Source organism: Pelophylax lessonae (genome assembly GCF_965119305.1).
Source record: "Pelophylax lessonae genome assembly, chromosome: 1".
Classification (NCBI taxonomy): domain Eukaryota; kingdom Metazoa; phylum Chordata; class Amphibia; order Anura; family Ranidae; genus Pelophylax; species Pelophylax lessonae.
Window position 1 is genome coordinate 12700211 of NC_138768.1, and position 17851 is coordinate 12718061.

Genomic DNA, 17851 nt, shown 5'->3' on the forward strand with positions numbered 1-17851 from the left:
GCCTCTCCTCTTCTCCCTCCTCTTCCGCCTTCCCCACTCCTCTCCCCCCCACCCACTGCTCTCCCCCCTCACCCACTCCTCTACCCCCTCCACACTCCTCTACCCCCTCCGCACTCCTCAGCCCACACTCCTCTACCCCCTCCGCACTCCTCAGCCCCCACTCCTTTTCCCCCCACTCCTCTTTCCTCTACCCCGCCCCCTCTTTTTCGTCCCCTCTTTCCCATCCCCTCTTTTTCGTCCCCTCTTTCCCGTCCCCTTTTCCTTACCCTCTTTCTTTTTCCCTCTTCCCCCCTCCCCTCTCTTCCCCCCTCCCCTCTTTACCCCCTCCCCTCTTTACCCCCTCGCCTCTCTTCCCCCATCGCCTCTTTCCCCCCTCCCCTCTTTCCCCCTCTACCCCCTCTCCTCTTTCCCCTACTCCTCTTGATAAGAATGAAAAAAATGCCTTTTGCTCCCCTACTTTCTAACAATTCAGCTTTCTTTACTACACATTGCATTTATCAACTAGGTAAGGCATTTTTAATAAACTGATGCAATGAAGACTCTTGATCAAGCAACATTTTTATTTGCTATTGGAGACGTCATATCTAAAATATATCCATTGCAGCCTAATAAGTCTTTCTGTGAATCCGGTCATGTAACTGGTGTGTGTACACCTAAATCCCACCGACCTGTACAAATGTGTGGCAGAGGTTTGTACTGTTGTGGTGGACAGGATCACTGCCTTACTCCTTTTCTTACGGGCAAATTCAAGGACTGTCCTGCACAAGACTTTAGCAATACCTTTGCCCCGATGGCTTTGGTCCACAAACATTCTTTTGAGCTCTGTGTTTCTCTCTCCAGGTGAATACGAGGGAATAGCAGCCACCATCCCCACAAACTCCCCATCAGACTCCACCACCCAGTAATTGTATCCTTCCCGCTTGAGGTAATATTTGGGGATGTCTTTCATGTCATCCGCCAAAGCGTGTGTGGCATAGCCATAGAAGAACTTTCTTCCACACAGCCAAAGCACAGCCAGTACAACAACCACATCCAAGATGGCCAGAAGGATGGAGCCCATGGTGACCAGGGGGAGCAGAAATCCAAGAATCATGAGGAGCCAGTTGTGAGGAAGCCTCAAAGCTTGGTAAAAGGTACTGTACGCGTGTTCATGACATCCTTCAATAAAGAGTTTTTTTACTGCTGGAAAATCCGAGTGCTTGTACTGTCGTACAGTAAGTGTTGACATTGCGTCCCTGAAACAAAATATATGTGTAATTAAATTCACATTTTCAACATGTTTTAAATATGTTGGTTGAGACCATTAGGAATGGATAGAAAGGACAACTTCTCACTTATTGGTTTTACCATATATATTTCTTTATAGTACAAGTTAAAGCATTGGAAAGGGGAGTGCTGCCAAAATACCTGATTGCCATATGCCAGAGGTCTCCAAACTGCAGCCTGGGAGCCAGATGTGTCTCTTTTGCTTGCCTTTATCTGGCCCTTGGGGCACTATTCCACCAACTGGTACCAAGCCCATCTGTTTCCCATCCATCCATCAGCATTCATGTGTTTCCTTTGTGCAGACACTCAGGTTGAGTAGTGTTAGGAAGTGTTAGGACTGAAAGATACACAGGGTGCCTTGTTGTTGGCCTTGCAGCTTATACATGCGTTTGCAAATGTGTGTTAACTAAACCCCTGTTTTTAACCCAATTTGTTAGACAGGTATATTTGGTTTATTAGCAGACTGGTGGGTAAGTATATCAAACTAGGGACCGGCTGGTTCCCACATACCTTCTATAATCCCCCTTGCTTTTCATTTTTATTGGATTTAGGAAAACTAGAAGAATGGTCAGAACTCTGGCAACTGAAATTTAATGTGGATAAGTGCAAGATAATGCACCTGGGGCGTAAAAACCCAAGGGCAGAATATAGAATATTTGACACAGTCCTGACCTCAGTATCTGAGGAAAGGGATTTAGGAGTAATTATTTCCGAAGACTTAAAGGTGGGAAGTCAATGTAATAGAGCGGCACGAAATGCCAGCAGAATGCTTGGATGTATAGGGAGAGGTATAAGCAGTAGAAAGAGAGAAGTGCTTATGCCGCTGTACAGAACACTGGTGAGACCTCACTTGGAGTATTGTGCGCAGTACTGGAGGCCATATCTCCAGAAGGATATAGATACTCTAGAGAGAGTTCAGAGAAGAGCTACTAAACTAGTACATGGATTGCAGGAAAAAACTTACCAGGAAAGGTTAAAGGACCTTAACATGTATAGCTTGGAAGAAAGAAGAGACAGAGGGGATATGATAGAAACTTTAAATACATAAAGGGAATTAACTCGGTAAAGGAGGAGAGCATATTTAATAGAAGAAAAACTACCACAAGAGGACACAGTTTTAAATTAGAGGGGCAAAGGTTTAAAAGTAATATGAGGAAGTATTACTTTACTGAGAGAGTAGTGGATGCATGGAATAACCTTCCTGCAGAAGTTGTAGCTGCAAATACAGTGAAGGAGTTTAAGCATGCATGGGATAGGCATAAGGCTATCCTTCATATAAGATAGGGCCAGGGACTATTCATAGGATTCAGATATATTGGGCAGACTAGATGGGCCAAATGGTTCTTATCTGCCGACACATTCTATGTTTCTATGTTATTGTGTATAGGGATGGAGACGCTGAGCAGTGCTCGCCGGTGTCTCATCTAAAGACCCAAAACTGCCCATTTTTTGTACCTTGTCAGGGATGGAGACGCTTGCTTTACAGACGGGTGTCTCATTCAAAGTCCCCCTTTTTACTAAAGGGATGGGGGTGTGTGTTTCCCAGCTGATCACTTTTAGTTTGCACCCTATGGCTATTACATAGCCATTCGTTTTTCATTACCAGCCATGGATTGGAAAAGGTTGGGGGAGACTTGGGCGATCTCCAAGCCCATTTGTTTCCCATCCATCCATCAGCATTCATGTACTTCCTTTGTGGAGACACTCAGGTTGAGTAGTGTTTAGGATGTGTTAGGACTGCAAGATACACAGGGTGCCTTGTTGTTGGCCTTGCAGCTTATACATGCGTTTGCAAATGTGTGTTAACTAAACCCCTGTTTTTAACCCAATTTGTTAGACAGGTATATTTGGTTTATTAGCAGACTGGTAGGTAAGTATATCAAACTAGGGACTGGCTGGTTCCCACACACTTTCTATAATCCCCCTTGCATTTCAATTTTATTGTGTATAGGGATGGAGACGCTGAGCAGTGCTCGCCGGTGTCTCATCTAAAGTCCCAAAACTGCCCATTTTTTGTATAATGATGGGGTACCATTCCCCCTACTGACCTCATCAATGAGGCACAATTTTTCTCATTGATACCATTGATAGAGCACAGCTCCCAGGGCATGTTCTACTCACACTGGCCATAGTCTGCCCCCTAATGCCTGAAGGGCAGTAAACTTACCCTTTGCTTAGAAAGTTTGGAGACCCCTGCTATATACACTGTGTTTTCAGGAGCCAAAATCTTTAAAGTGAAGAACATCAAAAAAAGTTTTTGCACGGTTGTGGTGAGAACTCCTACCACTTCACTGCATGTGACCACTCGATGCATGCATTTGGGAATGAATTGTCAAAGAATAGCACCTTTTATGGCATAGCTTTAAACTCAACCATTAAATAAAATGGCCACTGTTACATATGGTGCATCAGTGTCCAAAACCGTACTAAATAAGCCCTTGTGGTTCGCATCAGGAATAACCTATTTTAGCATTAGAAAGCCAGGAGCTTATCTTGAAGCTGGAGCACACAACATTGTGACTGGAAATCCTAATGTGTTCCAAGCTGAGGTTCACCAACAATTTCAGCTCAGCAATGATATACTACATGGGCAAATGTATGTGGACACCTGACCATCACATCTAAATGAGCTTGTTAAACATCTTATTCCAAAATGATGGGCATTACAGGGAAGGAGGGTTGGTGGGATTGTTTTCTAAAAAGGTTTCATGCCTCTCTGATGACTGTGATCCAGCAGCTTTATGCGCAGAAGATACATTTTCCAGAGATAGTGTTGATGTTTTGAATATTTGAACAGAATATTTGGCGATAATGATGAAGATAGGGGATTCCCAATTGGGTCTAAGTCACTCATTCAAATGTAGACTATATTGTTGGTGTAGTCCTCAATTTATCAATGCCTAAATCATACTGAATAAGTCCTTATGGTTTTCACTCTGTACTCCAGCAATAACACAGCTTTAGGAAGCTAGAAGCTTACCTTCAAGCTAGAGCACACACACCATTGTAACTGGAAATCCCAATTACTTTCACTTTAGATAAAACATGAACAAATGTATTGCATAGAGCACATTTTTTAAATAAAAAAAATATAGAACTCGTGGGAACTTATTAGCCTAGCTTGAATTGTTTGTTTATTTTAGGTAATATCTAGAGTTGAGCGGACACCTGGATGTCCATGTTCGACGGGTTCGGCCGAACTTTAAAAAAAAGTCCGGGTCCGTGTCCTGGACTTTTGCCAAACTTTTCCCGGACACCGAACCCCGTTGAAGTCAATGGGGACCCGAACTTTCAGGCACTAAAATGGCTCTAAAACACCAAAGGAAAGGGCTAGAGTGCTGCAAATGGCAGCAAAACGTAATTAAGAGCATGGCAAGTGCTCTGCAAACAAATGTGGATAGGGAAATAACTTAAAACAACAAAAAAAAAAAAACAGAAAAATAAAACAATGTTCTTCATCTCTGAAGGACGAGGCCCATATGGAGTAGGAGGGAGGTTGAGGTGGTGGTGGATGTGGCGGTGTCATAGGCGTGCGCACACCCTAATCACCTAGGGCACATAGCATTATCACCCTGTTTGCCAGTGAGGAGATGGGAAAGATCTCCCTCGGACCTGCTCTGCTCTATTTCTCTTTGCCAGCAGGGAGAGTAATGTATCGGGGCCATGTACATGTAGGCAAACACATGCATGTGTATTTAAACTTTGGGGTGCACACCCTAATGCAATAGGCTGCGCACACCTATGGGCGGTGTAGGTGGAAGCGGCGGTGGAGGAGGACCAGGGCCGGATTAAGAGCATCATGGGCTTGGTGCTGAGGATTTTGAAGGGCCTTAAGGGCCGTGCCTTGGCATGCACCCAGAGGAGGAAGGGTGCAGCCATGCATGCCTAATTCAACATGGGATGCTGTCTCTGAAGCCCATAAACACATCCATGCATCGGCAACTGTCCCTCCTTATCCGGCCTTCGCGCTGTGTGGGGAGGTTCTGAGGGTGCTGCCTGGGGAAGCGAGCATAGAAGCCAGACTTCTGTGTTTACAAGTGACAGAAGAGCGGTAACAGTGAATATGGCCAACCCGGGGCCTATATAAAAGGTAGGGGCCTGGAGCTGCAGCTCCAATAGCCCTACGTTAATCTGGCCCTGAGGAGGAGGACGAGGTAGCCAACACTGCTTCTTTTCACAAATTTTAAATGAGGGTATACCCCAAAAGAGTGAGAAAGAGCAAAAATGGAACAATGGGTGGGTAGGGTCGGTATCCATTGCTATTCTGCACAAGGTACGGAAAAGTCCCGTGGGATCCATGCCTGGTTCATTTTAATGAACGTGAGCTTGTCCACATTGTCTCTGGACAGGCGGCTGCGCTTGTCTGTGATAACGCCCCCAGCCGTGCTAAATACCCGTTCAGATAATACACTGGCTGCAGGGCACGCCAGCACCTCCAAGGCGTAAAGGGCAAGCTCAGGCCATGTGCCCAATTTGGAGACCCAGAAGTTGAAGGGGGCAGACCCGTCATTCAGTACGTCTAGGCGTGTGCACACATACTGCTCCACCATGTTGGTAAAATGCTGCCTCCTGCTAAGACGTTCCATCTGAGCTGCAGGTGCTGCTGTTTGTTGTGGCGTGCTGACAAAGCTTTTCCACATTTCGGCCATGCTAACCCTGCCTTCTGAGGTGCTGGTGGTGCCCTGGTTGCGTTGGTGACCTCCTCCTCCTCCTCCTCCTCTGCCTTGTGCTTCCACTGTGGCCCCGCTGTCAGATGGGAATGCCAGCAGCATCGCGTCTACCAGCGTGCGCTTGTACTCGCGCATCTTGCGATCCCGCTCCAGTGAGTGAATTAAGGACGGTACGTTGTCCTTGTAACGGGGATCCAGCAGCGTGGCCACCCAGTAATCAGCACAAGTTAGAATGTGGGCAACTCGGCGGTCGTTGTGGAGACACTGCAGCATGTAATCGCTCATGTGTGCCAGGCTGCCCAGAGGCAACAAAAGGCTGTGCTCTGTGGGAGGTGTATCGTCCGTGTCCTCTGTATCCCCCCAGCCACGCACCAGTGATGGCCATGAGCTGGCCTGGGTGCCACCCTGCTGTGAACATGGTTCCATCTCCTCCTCCAGCTCCTCCTCCTCATCCTCCTCATCCTCCAGAACTGTGCCCCTGCTGGACAATTGTGTCCCTGGCATTTGTGTGTGCAGGAACCCACCCTCGGAGCCCCTTGCGAACCCCTCCTCCTCCTCCTCATCCTGTGCCACATCCTCTTCCATCATCGCCCGAATTGTTTTTTCAAGGAGGCATAGAAGTGGGATAGTTAAGCTAGAACGGCGTCATCGCCACTGGCCATGTTGGTGGAGTACTCAAAACAGCGCAACAAGGCACACAGGTCTCGCATTGGAGGCCCAGTTATTGGTGGTGAAGTGGTGCTGTTCCGCAGAGCGACTCACGCGTGCGTGCTGCAGCTGAAACTCCACTATGGCCTGCTGCTGCTCGCACAGTCTTTGCAGCATGTGCAAGGTGGAGTTCCACCTTGTGGGCACGTCACATATGAGGCGGTGAGCGGGAAGGCCGAAGTTACGCTGCAGCGCTGACAGGCGAGCAGCAGCAGGGTGAGAACGCCGAAAGTGCGCACAGACGGCCCGCACTTTCTGCAGCAGCTCTGACATATCGGGGTAGTTTTTAAGGAACCTCTGCACCACCAAATTCAGCACATGCGCCAGGCAAGGGATGTGCGTCAAACCGGCTAGGCCCAGAGCTGCTATGAGATTTCGCCCGTTATCGCACACCACCAGGCCGGGCTTGAGGCTTGCTGGCAGCAACCACTCATTTGTCTGCTGTTCCATGCTCCTCCACAACTCCTGCGCGGTGTGTGGTTTGTCCCCCAAACAGGGAGAACTGCCTGCTGTCGTTTACCCCTGGCCGTGCTGAAGTTGGTGGTGAAGGTGTTACGCTGTCCGGATGAGGAGGCGGTAGAGGATGAGTAAGCGGAGTAGGAGGAGTTAGGAACAGGAGGCAAACTGAAGCGCCCTGCAATCCTCGGTGGTGGAAGGACATGCGCCAAATTGCTATCCGCCTCAGGCCCATCCGCCACTGCATTTACCCAGTGTGCCGTTAGGGAGATATAACGCCCCTGACCGTGCTTACTGGTCCACGTATCGGTAGTTAGGTGGACCTTGGCACAGATGGCGTTGCGCAGTGCACACCTGATTTTTTCCCACACTTGGTTGTGCAGGGAAGGGATGGCTTGCCTGGAAAAGTAGTGGCGGCTGGGCACGACGTACTGTGGGACAGCCACCGACATAAGGTTTTTAAAACTGTGCGTCTCCACCAGACGGAATGACAGCATTTCAAAGGCCAAGAATTTTGAAATGCTGGCATTCAGGGCCAGGGATCACGGGTGGGTAGGGGGGTACTTCCTCTTCCTCTCAAGTGTTTGGGAGATGGAAAGCTGAACGCTTCCACGGGACATTGTGGAGATGGTTGTTGGTGACCCAGGTGGTGGTGTTGCTGACAGATCGTCTGTTTGCGGGGTGGCAGGTGCCGGTATCACTACAGATGTGGCTGGAGCGGCCGAGACTGCAGCAGAAGAGGAAGCAGGATGAGCCAGAGACGTTTCTTGGTTTTGAAGGTGTGTACTCCACTGCAGCTCGTGCTTTGCACTTAGATGCCTGATCATGCAGGTTGTGCTCAGGTTGAGAAGGTTTATGCCTCGCTTCAGGCTCTGATTGCACAGGGTGCAAACCACTCGTGTCCTGTCATCAGCACATTTTCTAAAGAACTTCCACGCTAGAGAACTCCTTTGAGCTGACTTTGGTGCGCTCGTTCCCTTGCTGCGTTGGGCAGTAGCAGGCGTAGGGTCTAGGGCACGGCCGCTCCGCTTCTGCACCCTGCTCCCTCTTCTGCTGTGCTGGTGGCTCTGTGCGACCACCGCCTCTTCCTCCAAACTACTCAGGTCACCTGCATGACGTTCATTCCATGTGGGGTCGAGGACCTCATCGTCCTCCACATCATCTTCCACCCAGTCTTCACCCCTGCCCTCCTTGTCGGTCTCCACAATGCTGAACGCCGCAGCAGTTGGCACCTGTGTTTCGTCATCATCGGAGACGTGCTGCAATGGTCCTTGCATGTACTCATCTTGAGAAATAAGTGGTTGGGCATCGCTGCACTCAATCTCTTCCACTTCTGGGGCAGGGCTAGGTGGATGGCCCTGGGAAACCCTGCTGACAGAGTCCTCAAAAAGAAGAAGAGACTGCTGTATGGCTTGGGGCTCAGACTGCTTGCCTGATTTGCAAGGGGGTGAGGTGAAAGATGGTTGGACATCGGCTGCAGGTGCCAACTCTGACCTTTCTGCAGTAGACTGGGTGGGAGACAATGTGAAGGAACTGGAGGCACTGTCAGCAGCAAACCAATCTACTATCGCCTCTCTGTGTTCTGGCCTCATCACTTCTAGAGGCGTATGATGCCCTACCAAATACTGATGCAGGTTCTGTCGCCTACTCACACTTGAGGAAGGTGTTTGACTTGTGCGTGTAGCTGGCACAGATCGACTACGTCCTCTCCTTGCAACAGGAGCTCTACCAGCAGCACCACGACCCAGGCCACAGCCCTTATTTGACGGTCTCCTCATATTTCTGTAATTTAAGATCTTGCCCTAGAAAGGTGTTTATTGAATAGCGGAACAAAACAACAACAGTATCGCACGGGTGTATCTCACAGTCAAATATGCAAACTATGCCGCAATTTAATGTTTTTTACACCAAAAGGGTGTATGTTGAATAGCGGAATAGGATAAAAAACTGTGTATCTCACACGTACAAACACAGACTAGGCCCGATTAAATTTTTTTCTACCCTAAAGGGAGGATGAGGAAGAGGAGTAGGAGGAGTTGGGAACAGGAGGCAAACTGAAGCGCCCTGCAATCCTTGGCGGGGGAAGGAGATGCGCCAAACTAATTTAAAAGGTGTATCTCGCACGTACCGATACAGACTATGCCGTAATTTAATTTTTTACACTCCAAAAGGGTGTATATTGAATAGCGGAATAGGAAAAATTTTATAATACGGTGTATCTCACACGTACAAACACAGACTAGGCCCCGATTACAATTTTTTGTACCCTAAAGGCAGGATGAGGAAGAGGAGTAGGAGGAGTTGGGAACAGGAGGCAAACTGAAGCGCCCTGCAATCCTTGGCGGGGTAAGGAGATGCGCCAAACAAATTTAAAAGGTGTATCTCACACGTACCGATACAGACTATGCCGTAATTTAATTTTTTACACTCCAAAAGGGTGTCTATTGAATAGCGGAATAGGAAAAATTTTATAATACGGTGTATCTCACACGTACAAACACAGACTAGGCCCTGCCGATTACAATTTTTTGTACCCTAAAGGCAGGATGAGGAAGAGGAGTAGGAGGAGCAGGCAGGAGGCAGACTGAAGCACCCTCAAAACCTCGGCAGTATGAGATGCGCCCCAAAAATTGGAAAGGTGTATCTCACACGTACCGACACAGACTATCCCGCAATTTAATTGATCCCCAAAGGTTTTTATTGAATAGCGGAATAGGAAATATGAACAAAAAAAGTGTATGTATCTCACACGTACAGAAGCACACTAGGCCCCAATTACTACTGTTTGTACCCCTAAAGGCAGGATGAGGAGTAGGAGGAGTATGGAACAGGCAGCAACCTCAAATCTTCAGAAGTATGAGATGAACCCCAAAAACTTGGAAAGGTTGATCTCACACGTACCGACACAGACTATCCCGCAATTTAATTGATCCCCAAAGGTTTTTATTGAATAGCGGAATAGGAAATATGATCAAAAAAAGTGTATGTATCTCATACGTACACCACCACACTAGGCCCCAATTACTATTGTTTGTACCCCTAAAAGGATGGATGAGGAGTGGGAGTATGGAACAGGCAGCACCCTCAAATCTTCAGAAGTATGAGATTGTGTTCACTGTACCCCACAAAGATTGTGTTCACTGCACCCCAAAAGGATTTTGTTCACTGCACCCCAAAAAGATTGTGTTCACTGCACCCCACAAAGATTGTGTTCACTGCACCCCAAAAGGATTTCGTTCACTGCACCCCAAAAAGATTGTGTTCACTGCACCCCACAAAGATTGTGTTCACTGCACCGCAAAGGATTTTGTTCACTGCACCCCAAAAAGATTGTGTTCAATGCACCCCACAAAGATTGTGTTCACTGCACCCCAAAAGGATTTTGTTCACTGCACCCCACAAAGATTGTGTTCACTGCACCCAAAAAAGATTGTGTTCACTGCACCCCACAAAGATTGTGTTCACTGCACCCCACAAAGATTGTGTTCACTGCACCCCAAAAGGATTTTGTTCACTGCACCCCAAAAAGATTGTGTTCACTGCACGCCACAAAGATTGTGTTCACTGTACCCCAAAAGGATTTTGTTCACTGCACCCCACAAAGATTGTGTTCACTGTACCCCACAAAGATTGTGTTCACTGCACCCAAAAAGATTGTGTTCACTGCACCCCACAAAGATTGTGTTCACTGCACCCCACAAAGATTGTGTTCACTGCACCCCAAAAGGATTTTGTTCACTGCACCCCACAAAGATTGTGTTCACTGCACCCCACAAAGATTGTGTTCACTGCACCCCAAAAGGATTTTGTTCACTGCACCCCACAAAGATTGTGTTCACTGCACCCCACAAAGATTGTGTTCACTGCACCCCAAAAGGATTTTGTTCACTGCACCCCACAAAGATTGTGTTCACTGCACCCCAAAAGGATTTTGTTCACTGCACCCCAAAAAGATTGTGTTCACTGCACCCCACAAAGATTGTGTTCACTGCACCCCAAAAGGATTTTGTTCACTGCACCCCACAAAGATTGTGTTCACTGCACGCCACAAAGATTGTGTTCACTGTACCCCACAATGATTGTGTTCACTGCACCCCACAAAGATTGTGTTCACTGCACCCCACAAAGATTGTGTTCACTGCACCCCAAAAGGATTTTGTTCACTGCACCCCACAAAGATTGTGTTCACTGCACCCCAAAAAGATTGTGTTCACTGCACCCCAAAAAGATTGTGTTCACTGCACCCCACAAAGATTGTGTTCACTGCACCCCAAAATGATTGTGTTCACTGCACCCCAAAAGGATTTTGTTCACTGCACCCCAAAAAGATTGTGTTCACTGCACCCCACAAAGATTGTGTTCACTGCAGCCCACACACAGCAAAATGGATGTGGATCACTGACACCTGCCTATCTCCTATCCCACACCACACAGCAATATCGATTGTAGTTTGTAGAACACACTTTCCCTAAAATTCAGCAGACTCTATCCCTAACAGGATTGATAAGAGATCGTAGATCAGGACTAATTGCAGACCCCACACAGCAATATCGATTGTAGTTTGTAGAACACAATTTCCCTAAAAATCAGCAGCAGCCTCTCCCTAAAATGCCTACAACTCGCCCTGCCTAAAACACTCCGACCTGTCCCTCAATTCTATCCGGACACAAATGTTTTTTTCCTGCCTGTCTGTCCCTAATCAGCAGCCAGCACGTTGATGTGTGCTCTGTCCCTGATCTAAGCAGCATAATGACGCCGCTGCCTCGAACTTATAAAGACTTGGTCACATGCTTCAGACGGCCAATCACAGCTACTGATACATTTGCAGGCATGGCTGGGATGGCTTAGGCACACCAGTTAAACGCTTGTTGATTGGCTGTTGAAAGCCCGCCATGAAAAGCGCGCCAAAGCATGCAAAACCCGGAAATAAAACGACCGAACACGGATTTTTACCCGAATATACAGTAAAGTGTCCGTGTCCGTGTTCGGGTAACAAAAATCCAATTATTCGGTACGCACACGAATAATACAGTCCGTGTTCGCTCAACACTAGTAATATCTATAGATACAAGCGACAAACCTGTGTAACGTTTTGATCCGGTCCTTTTGGTATTTTCCTCTTCTTGGGAGTTGAAACTTAAATTGAGGCTTTCAGAAAAAAGTGACTGTAGTCCTACAGGGTGGACAGCAGTCCCATGGACTAGACCTAGTCCGTCCTGTTTTCCTCTGACATACTGTAATGGTTCAACCTCTCTGAATTATTTACCATCCTGATAAGTTTGCCAGGATTTGGTCTCTCAGTTAATAATTAACTAATAAATCTGATCCAGTTCAAGAGCTTGACATAAGCACTCTATTCTAAGATGGCCTTATAAATTCCTTGAGGTTCATCTAGGTTTAGACGCCATCAAAACTGCCATAAATATTCCATCATGAGTGAGCCGCTGCAGTTAATTTTTTAAGGACATAAAGTAAATATGTGAATGTAATAAATGTTTGAAGCAAAGCACAATGCAGTCTTATAGGCTCTATTTATTACACTATTGTAACAACAATACCTTCACCAGTAATACTGTACCCTTACGAACAAAGTATATGTAAAGTATGTATGCCCCCTCTCCCCCTTTCATTCCCCCTTAACACCCCCTCCCCCCCCTCCCTCTCTCCTCCCCTCCCCCCCCCTCTCTCCACTATCCCCCACCCCCCTCTCCCCAATCCCTTTTCGCCCCCCCCCTTCCCTATCCCTCTCTCCCCCCTTCCCTTCTCTTTCTCTCTCTCATCCCTTCTCTCTCTCTCTCCCCCCCCCTTCCCTTCTCTCTCTTCCCCCTTCCCTTCTCTCTCTCCCCCCTTCCCTTCTCTCTCTCCCCCCTTCCCTTCTCTTTCTCTCTCTCATCCCTTCTCTCTCTCTCTCTCCCCCCCCTTCCCTTCTCTCTCTCTCTCCCCCCCCCCTTCCCTTCTCTTTCTCTCTCTCATCCCTTCTCTCTCTCTCCCCCCTTCCCTTCTCTTTCTCTCTCTCTCTCTCCCCTTCCTTTCTCTCTATCTCTCTCCCTTTCCCTTCTCTTTCTCTCTCTCTCCCCCTATTCCCTTCTCTCCCCCCCCCCTTCCCTTCTCTCTCCCCCCTTCCCTTCTCTTTCTCTCTCTCTCTCTCTCTCTCTCTCTCTCTCCAACCCTTCCCTTCTCTCTCCCCCCTTCCCTTCTCTTTCTCTCTCTCTCTCTCTCTGTCTCTCTCCAACCCTTCCCTTCTCTCTCCCCCCTTCCCTTCTCTTTCTCTCGCTCTCTCCCCCCCCCTTCCTTTCTCTTTCTCTCTCTCTCTCTCCCCCCTTCCCTTCTCTTTCTCTCTCTCCCCCCTTCCCTTCTCTCTCTCTCCCCCTTCCCCTCCCCTTTTCTTTCTCTCTCTCTCTCCCCCCTTCCCTTCTCTCTCTCCCCCCTTCCCTTCTCTCTCTCCCCCCCTTCCCTTCTCTCTCTCCCCCCTTCCCTTCTCTTTCTCTCTCTATCTCCCTTTCCCTTCTCTCTCTCCCCCCTTCCCTTCTCTCTCTCCCCCCTTCCCTTCTCTCTCTCCCCCCTTCCCTTCTCTCTCTCTCTCTCTCCCCTTCCCTTCTCTTTTTCTCTCTCTCTCTCCCCTTCCCTTTGTGATGAATTAGAGCGGAGACTGCCAGCAAAGCCTTTTTGTTGACATCAGTGCCTAACCTCACTAATGCTCTTCTGGAAGAATGGTGAAACATTCCCATAGACACTCCTAAACCTTGTGGACAGCCTTCCCAGAAGAGTTGAAGCTGTTATAGCTGCAGAGGGGGGCAACTCAATATTGAACCCTACGGACTAAGACTGGGATGCCATTAAAGTTCATGTGTGTGTAAAGGCAGGCGTCCCAATACTTTTGACAATATATTGTACATGGATCCTCACCTGAAAGGGAGTTCCTTTCCATTCATGGTGCAGGGACAAAGCTAGTTAAGGAATATGCAGACTATGCGCAGATGAATTAATGTTTCACTCACCTGCAGCTGTGCCTCATTTACTCTAGGAATAGAAGCACACTTCCTGGCCCATGGCATTAGGCACGATGTCCTCATGTCACCTTTCTCCCTCTCTCACTATGCACATCATCATAACCTCATGTTACCCCTCTCCCAGTCTCACTGGACATAAAATAGGATAAAAGTCACCTGTAAACTCAATGTCCTTCTATTTACAGTGCACCTGGAAAGTATTCACAACGCTTCACTTTTTCCACATTTTGGTATGTTACAGCCTTATTCCAAAATGGATTAAATTCATTATTTTCCTCAAAATTCTCCAAGCAATCCCCCATATTGACAACAGGAAATACGTTTGTTTGAAATCTTTGCAAATGTATTAAAAATAAAAAATTAAAACATCCCATGTACATAAGTATTCACACCCTTTGCCATGACACTCAAAAGTGAGCTCAGGTGCATACGGTTTCCACTGATCAATCAAGCTGTAGAAACATCTCAAGGATGGAGTCCACCTGAGGTAAATTCAGTTGATTGGACATGATTTGGAAAGGCACAAACCTGTCTATATAATGTCCCAAATGTAACCGTGCATGTCAGAGCACAAACCAAGCCAAGGAATTGTCTGTAGACCTCAGAGACAGGATTGTATTGAGGCACAGATCTGGGGAAGGGTACAGAAAAATGTCTGCAGCATTAAAGGTCCCAATGTGCACAATGGCCTCCATCATTCATGAATGGAAGAAGTTTGGAACCACCAGGACACTTCCTAGAGCGGGCCGGCCAAACTGAGCAATTGGGGGAGAAGAGCCTTAGTTAGGGAGGTAACCAAGAACCCGATGGTCACTCTGACAGAGCTCCAGAATTTCTCTGTGGAGATAGGAGAACCTTCCAGAAGAACAACCATCTCTGCAGTACTCCACAAATCAGGCCTGTATGGTAGAGTGGTCAGATGGAAGCCACTCCTCAGTAAAAGTCACATGATAGCCCACCTGGAGTTTTCCAAAAGGCACCTGAAGGACTCTCAGACCATGAGAAACAAAATTCTCTGGTCTGATGAAACAAAGATTGAACTCTTTGGCCTAAATGGCAAGCGTCATGTCTGGAGGAAACCAGGCAGCGCTCATCACCTGGCTAATACCATCCCTACTGTGAAGCATGGTGGGGGCAGCATCTTACTGTGGGGATCAAGGGCAATATGAATGTAGCAATGTACAGAAACATCCTTCCTTTCCTCCAGTGTGCTCTGGACCTCAGATTGGGGTGAAAGTTCATCTTCTAACAGGACAACGACCCTAACCACACAGCCAAGATAACAAAGGAGTGGCTACGGGACAACTCTGTGAATGTCCTTGAGTGGTTTAGCCAGAGCCCAGACTTGAACCTGATTGAACATCTCTGGAGAGATCTGAAAATGGCTGTGCACCGACCCTCCCCCATCCAACCTGATGGAGCTTGAGAGGTCCTGCAAAGAAGAATGGGAGAAACTGCCCAAAAATAGGAGTGCCAAGCTTGTAGCATCATACTCAAAAAGACTTGAGGCTGTAATTGGTGCCAATGGAGTTCCACCAAAGTATTGAGCAAAGGGTGTGATACTTATGTACATGGGATTTATTTTGTTTTTTATTTTTAATACATTTGCAAAGATTTTAAACAAACTTTTTTCACATTGTCATTATAGGGTTTTGTTTGAAGAATTTTGAGGAAAATAATGAATGTAATCAATTTTGGAATAAGGCTGTAACATAACAAAATGGGGAAAAAGTGAAGCGCTGTGAAAACTTTTCGGATGCCCTGTATACTTACTGTTTTTTGTTTCATTGCAGGAAAGGCCTTAAAGCCCAACTCTGGGCAGACAAAAAAGTATCCCTTGCCCACACTGCAAGGGTTAATTGCGATTTTTTTTCAGGGGAGAGGAGAAACTGCTCTACTTACCTGATTCCCCCACTGTTTGGCAGATGGTGTTCCCCTACAATCTGGTGGTGGATTATCCCTCGGCGTCCTCACGTCCTGGGTAGAGCTATGGTCCCTCCATTGGTCTTGATGATGTCAGGACTCTAGACCACTAATAGCGTGTGAGTACAAAAGCTGAAGGGACCGGTCTAGTTTTAGGGAGGAGCAAAGGATCTGGTTGGTCAATCTCCTTTTATTGTTCCTCCAGTCCAGGGGTCACAAAAATGTTTTTAATAAGGGCCAGTTTACTGTCCTTCAGACTTTAAGGGGGCCAGGCTAGGTCAAGTGAGAGTAAACAGTGCCCTATCTTTAGTGCCAGTGGAGGATAAGTGCCCCATCACCAGTCTCAGTGGGAAGAATAGTGCCCCATTGTTCCATTGTTGCTATCAATGGGAGGAATAGTGCCCCATTATTGGTATCAACGGGAGGAATAGTGCCCCATTGTATCAGAAGCATGAATAGAGCCTCTTTGTTGGTGTCAGTGGGAGGAATAGTGCCCCATCATTGGTATCAATGGGCGGAATAGTGCCCTATCATTGGCATCAGTGGGAGGAATAGTACCCCATTGTATCAGTGGCATGAATAGAGCCTCTTTGTTGGTGTCAGTGGGAGGAATTGTGCCCCATTGTTTGTATAAGCAGGAAGAAGAGTGCTCCTTTGTGGGTGTCAGTGGGCGGAATTGTGCGGATTGGGTGGATTGCTTCTTAGCTCCCCTCTGCTGCTCATCACCAGAAGCCTCTCTCATTCTTGAGGCCTCCTCCAATTCAATTTCTGAATCAGAATTTTGCTCAGAAGAAGCTCCAGATGAGGAAATATCCCATGTAGAAGCCCTAGAACGGTTGGGGACAGGCACTGGGGCTTCCTGTCCCTGTTCCGTCCTCACCGCCTGTCTCTTCCGCTTCACAACCCTCCTCTCCTCCAGGTACTGCGGGTCAGACTCCGAGATGTTTTCATCTCTTGCTTTTTTCTTGGAAGTTTTTATAGCAGACTTCTTTACAGAAGAAGCAGCAGCACCCTTTTTGGTACCTTCTACCACTCCTGGTGGGGGGGGGCTTCCCTTAAGTTAGACCTAGGAGGAGAAGACTCGTGGGGCATAACTGACTTGGGGGGCACAGACTTGGAAGGTTCTGACACAAGAGGAGCGGGTACAGTAGGCTGGGGGGACACAGAGACAGCCACAGAAGGAATACCTACAGACACAGGAGGGTTGGCCACAGAAATTGGGGAGGGATCCTGAACAGGACCAGGGGAGTCAGTCACCACCGAGGAGGATGGTACACCAGGGGCCTCATCCTCCATCCTCAACAGCTCATCTATTACCTCCTTCTCCATATTGTGCCAGGCCTCCGGACATCGGCTGTAGGGGTGGCCAAGGCGCAGGCACAGGTTGCACCTTATCGCCTGGGTGCAGTCCCTGGCCACATGACCCTATCCCCAACATACCGAACATATTAAGGCTGAACAGGAGGCGCTAAAATGCCCTTTTCTCCACAGCGGTGACACAGCTTTGGCTGACCCGAATAAAAAATAGTCATCCTATCCCTCCCTATGAAAGCCGAGGAGGGCAGGTGACGGACAACATTCCCATCCCTGGCCAACCTGACCGTTACTGACCAACCCCCAGGCCAGATGCCACGTTCATCAAGGATTTTATTTGGCGTTGTCAAAACCTCACCATAGTTCTTTAACCAGACCTCTAAGTCCCGAGCAGGAACACTCTCGTTAGTGAGGATGATGGTTATTTTTTTAACAGTTGACCTTTGCGAAACAGCAACTGGTGCCAGACCTTCCCATTCGGGTCTTGACCTGCACTGAGCCTCA

General features: G+C 47.8%; 1 protein-coding gene across 1 annotated transcript; it reads right to left on the reverse strand.

Annotated features, from left to right (window-relative positions):
- Positions 1-520: 520 nt before the first annotated feature.
- On the reverse strand, positions 521-1317 carry LOC309555802 (N-acetyltransferase 8-like). The gene has a single exon (XM_082257969.1). The coding sequence runs from the start codon at positions 1226-1228 to the stop codon at positions 560-562; it is 669 nt and encodes a 222-aa protein (XP_082114095.1). The 5' UTR covers positions 1229-1317; the 3' UTR covers positions 521-559.
- Between the last annotated feature and the right edge of the window lie 16534 nt (positions 1318-17851).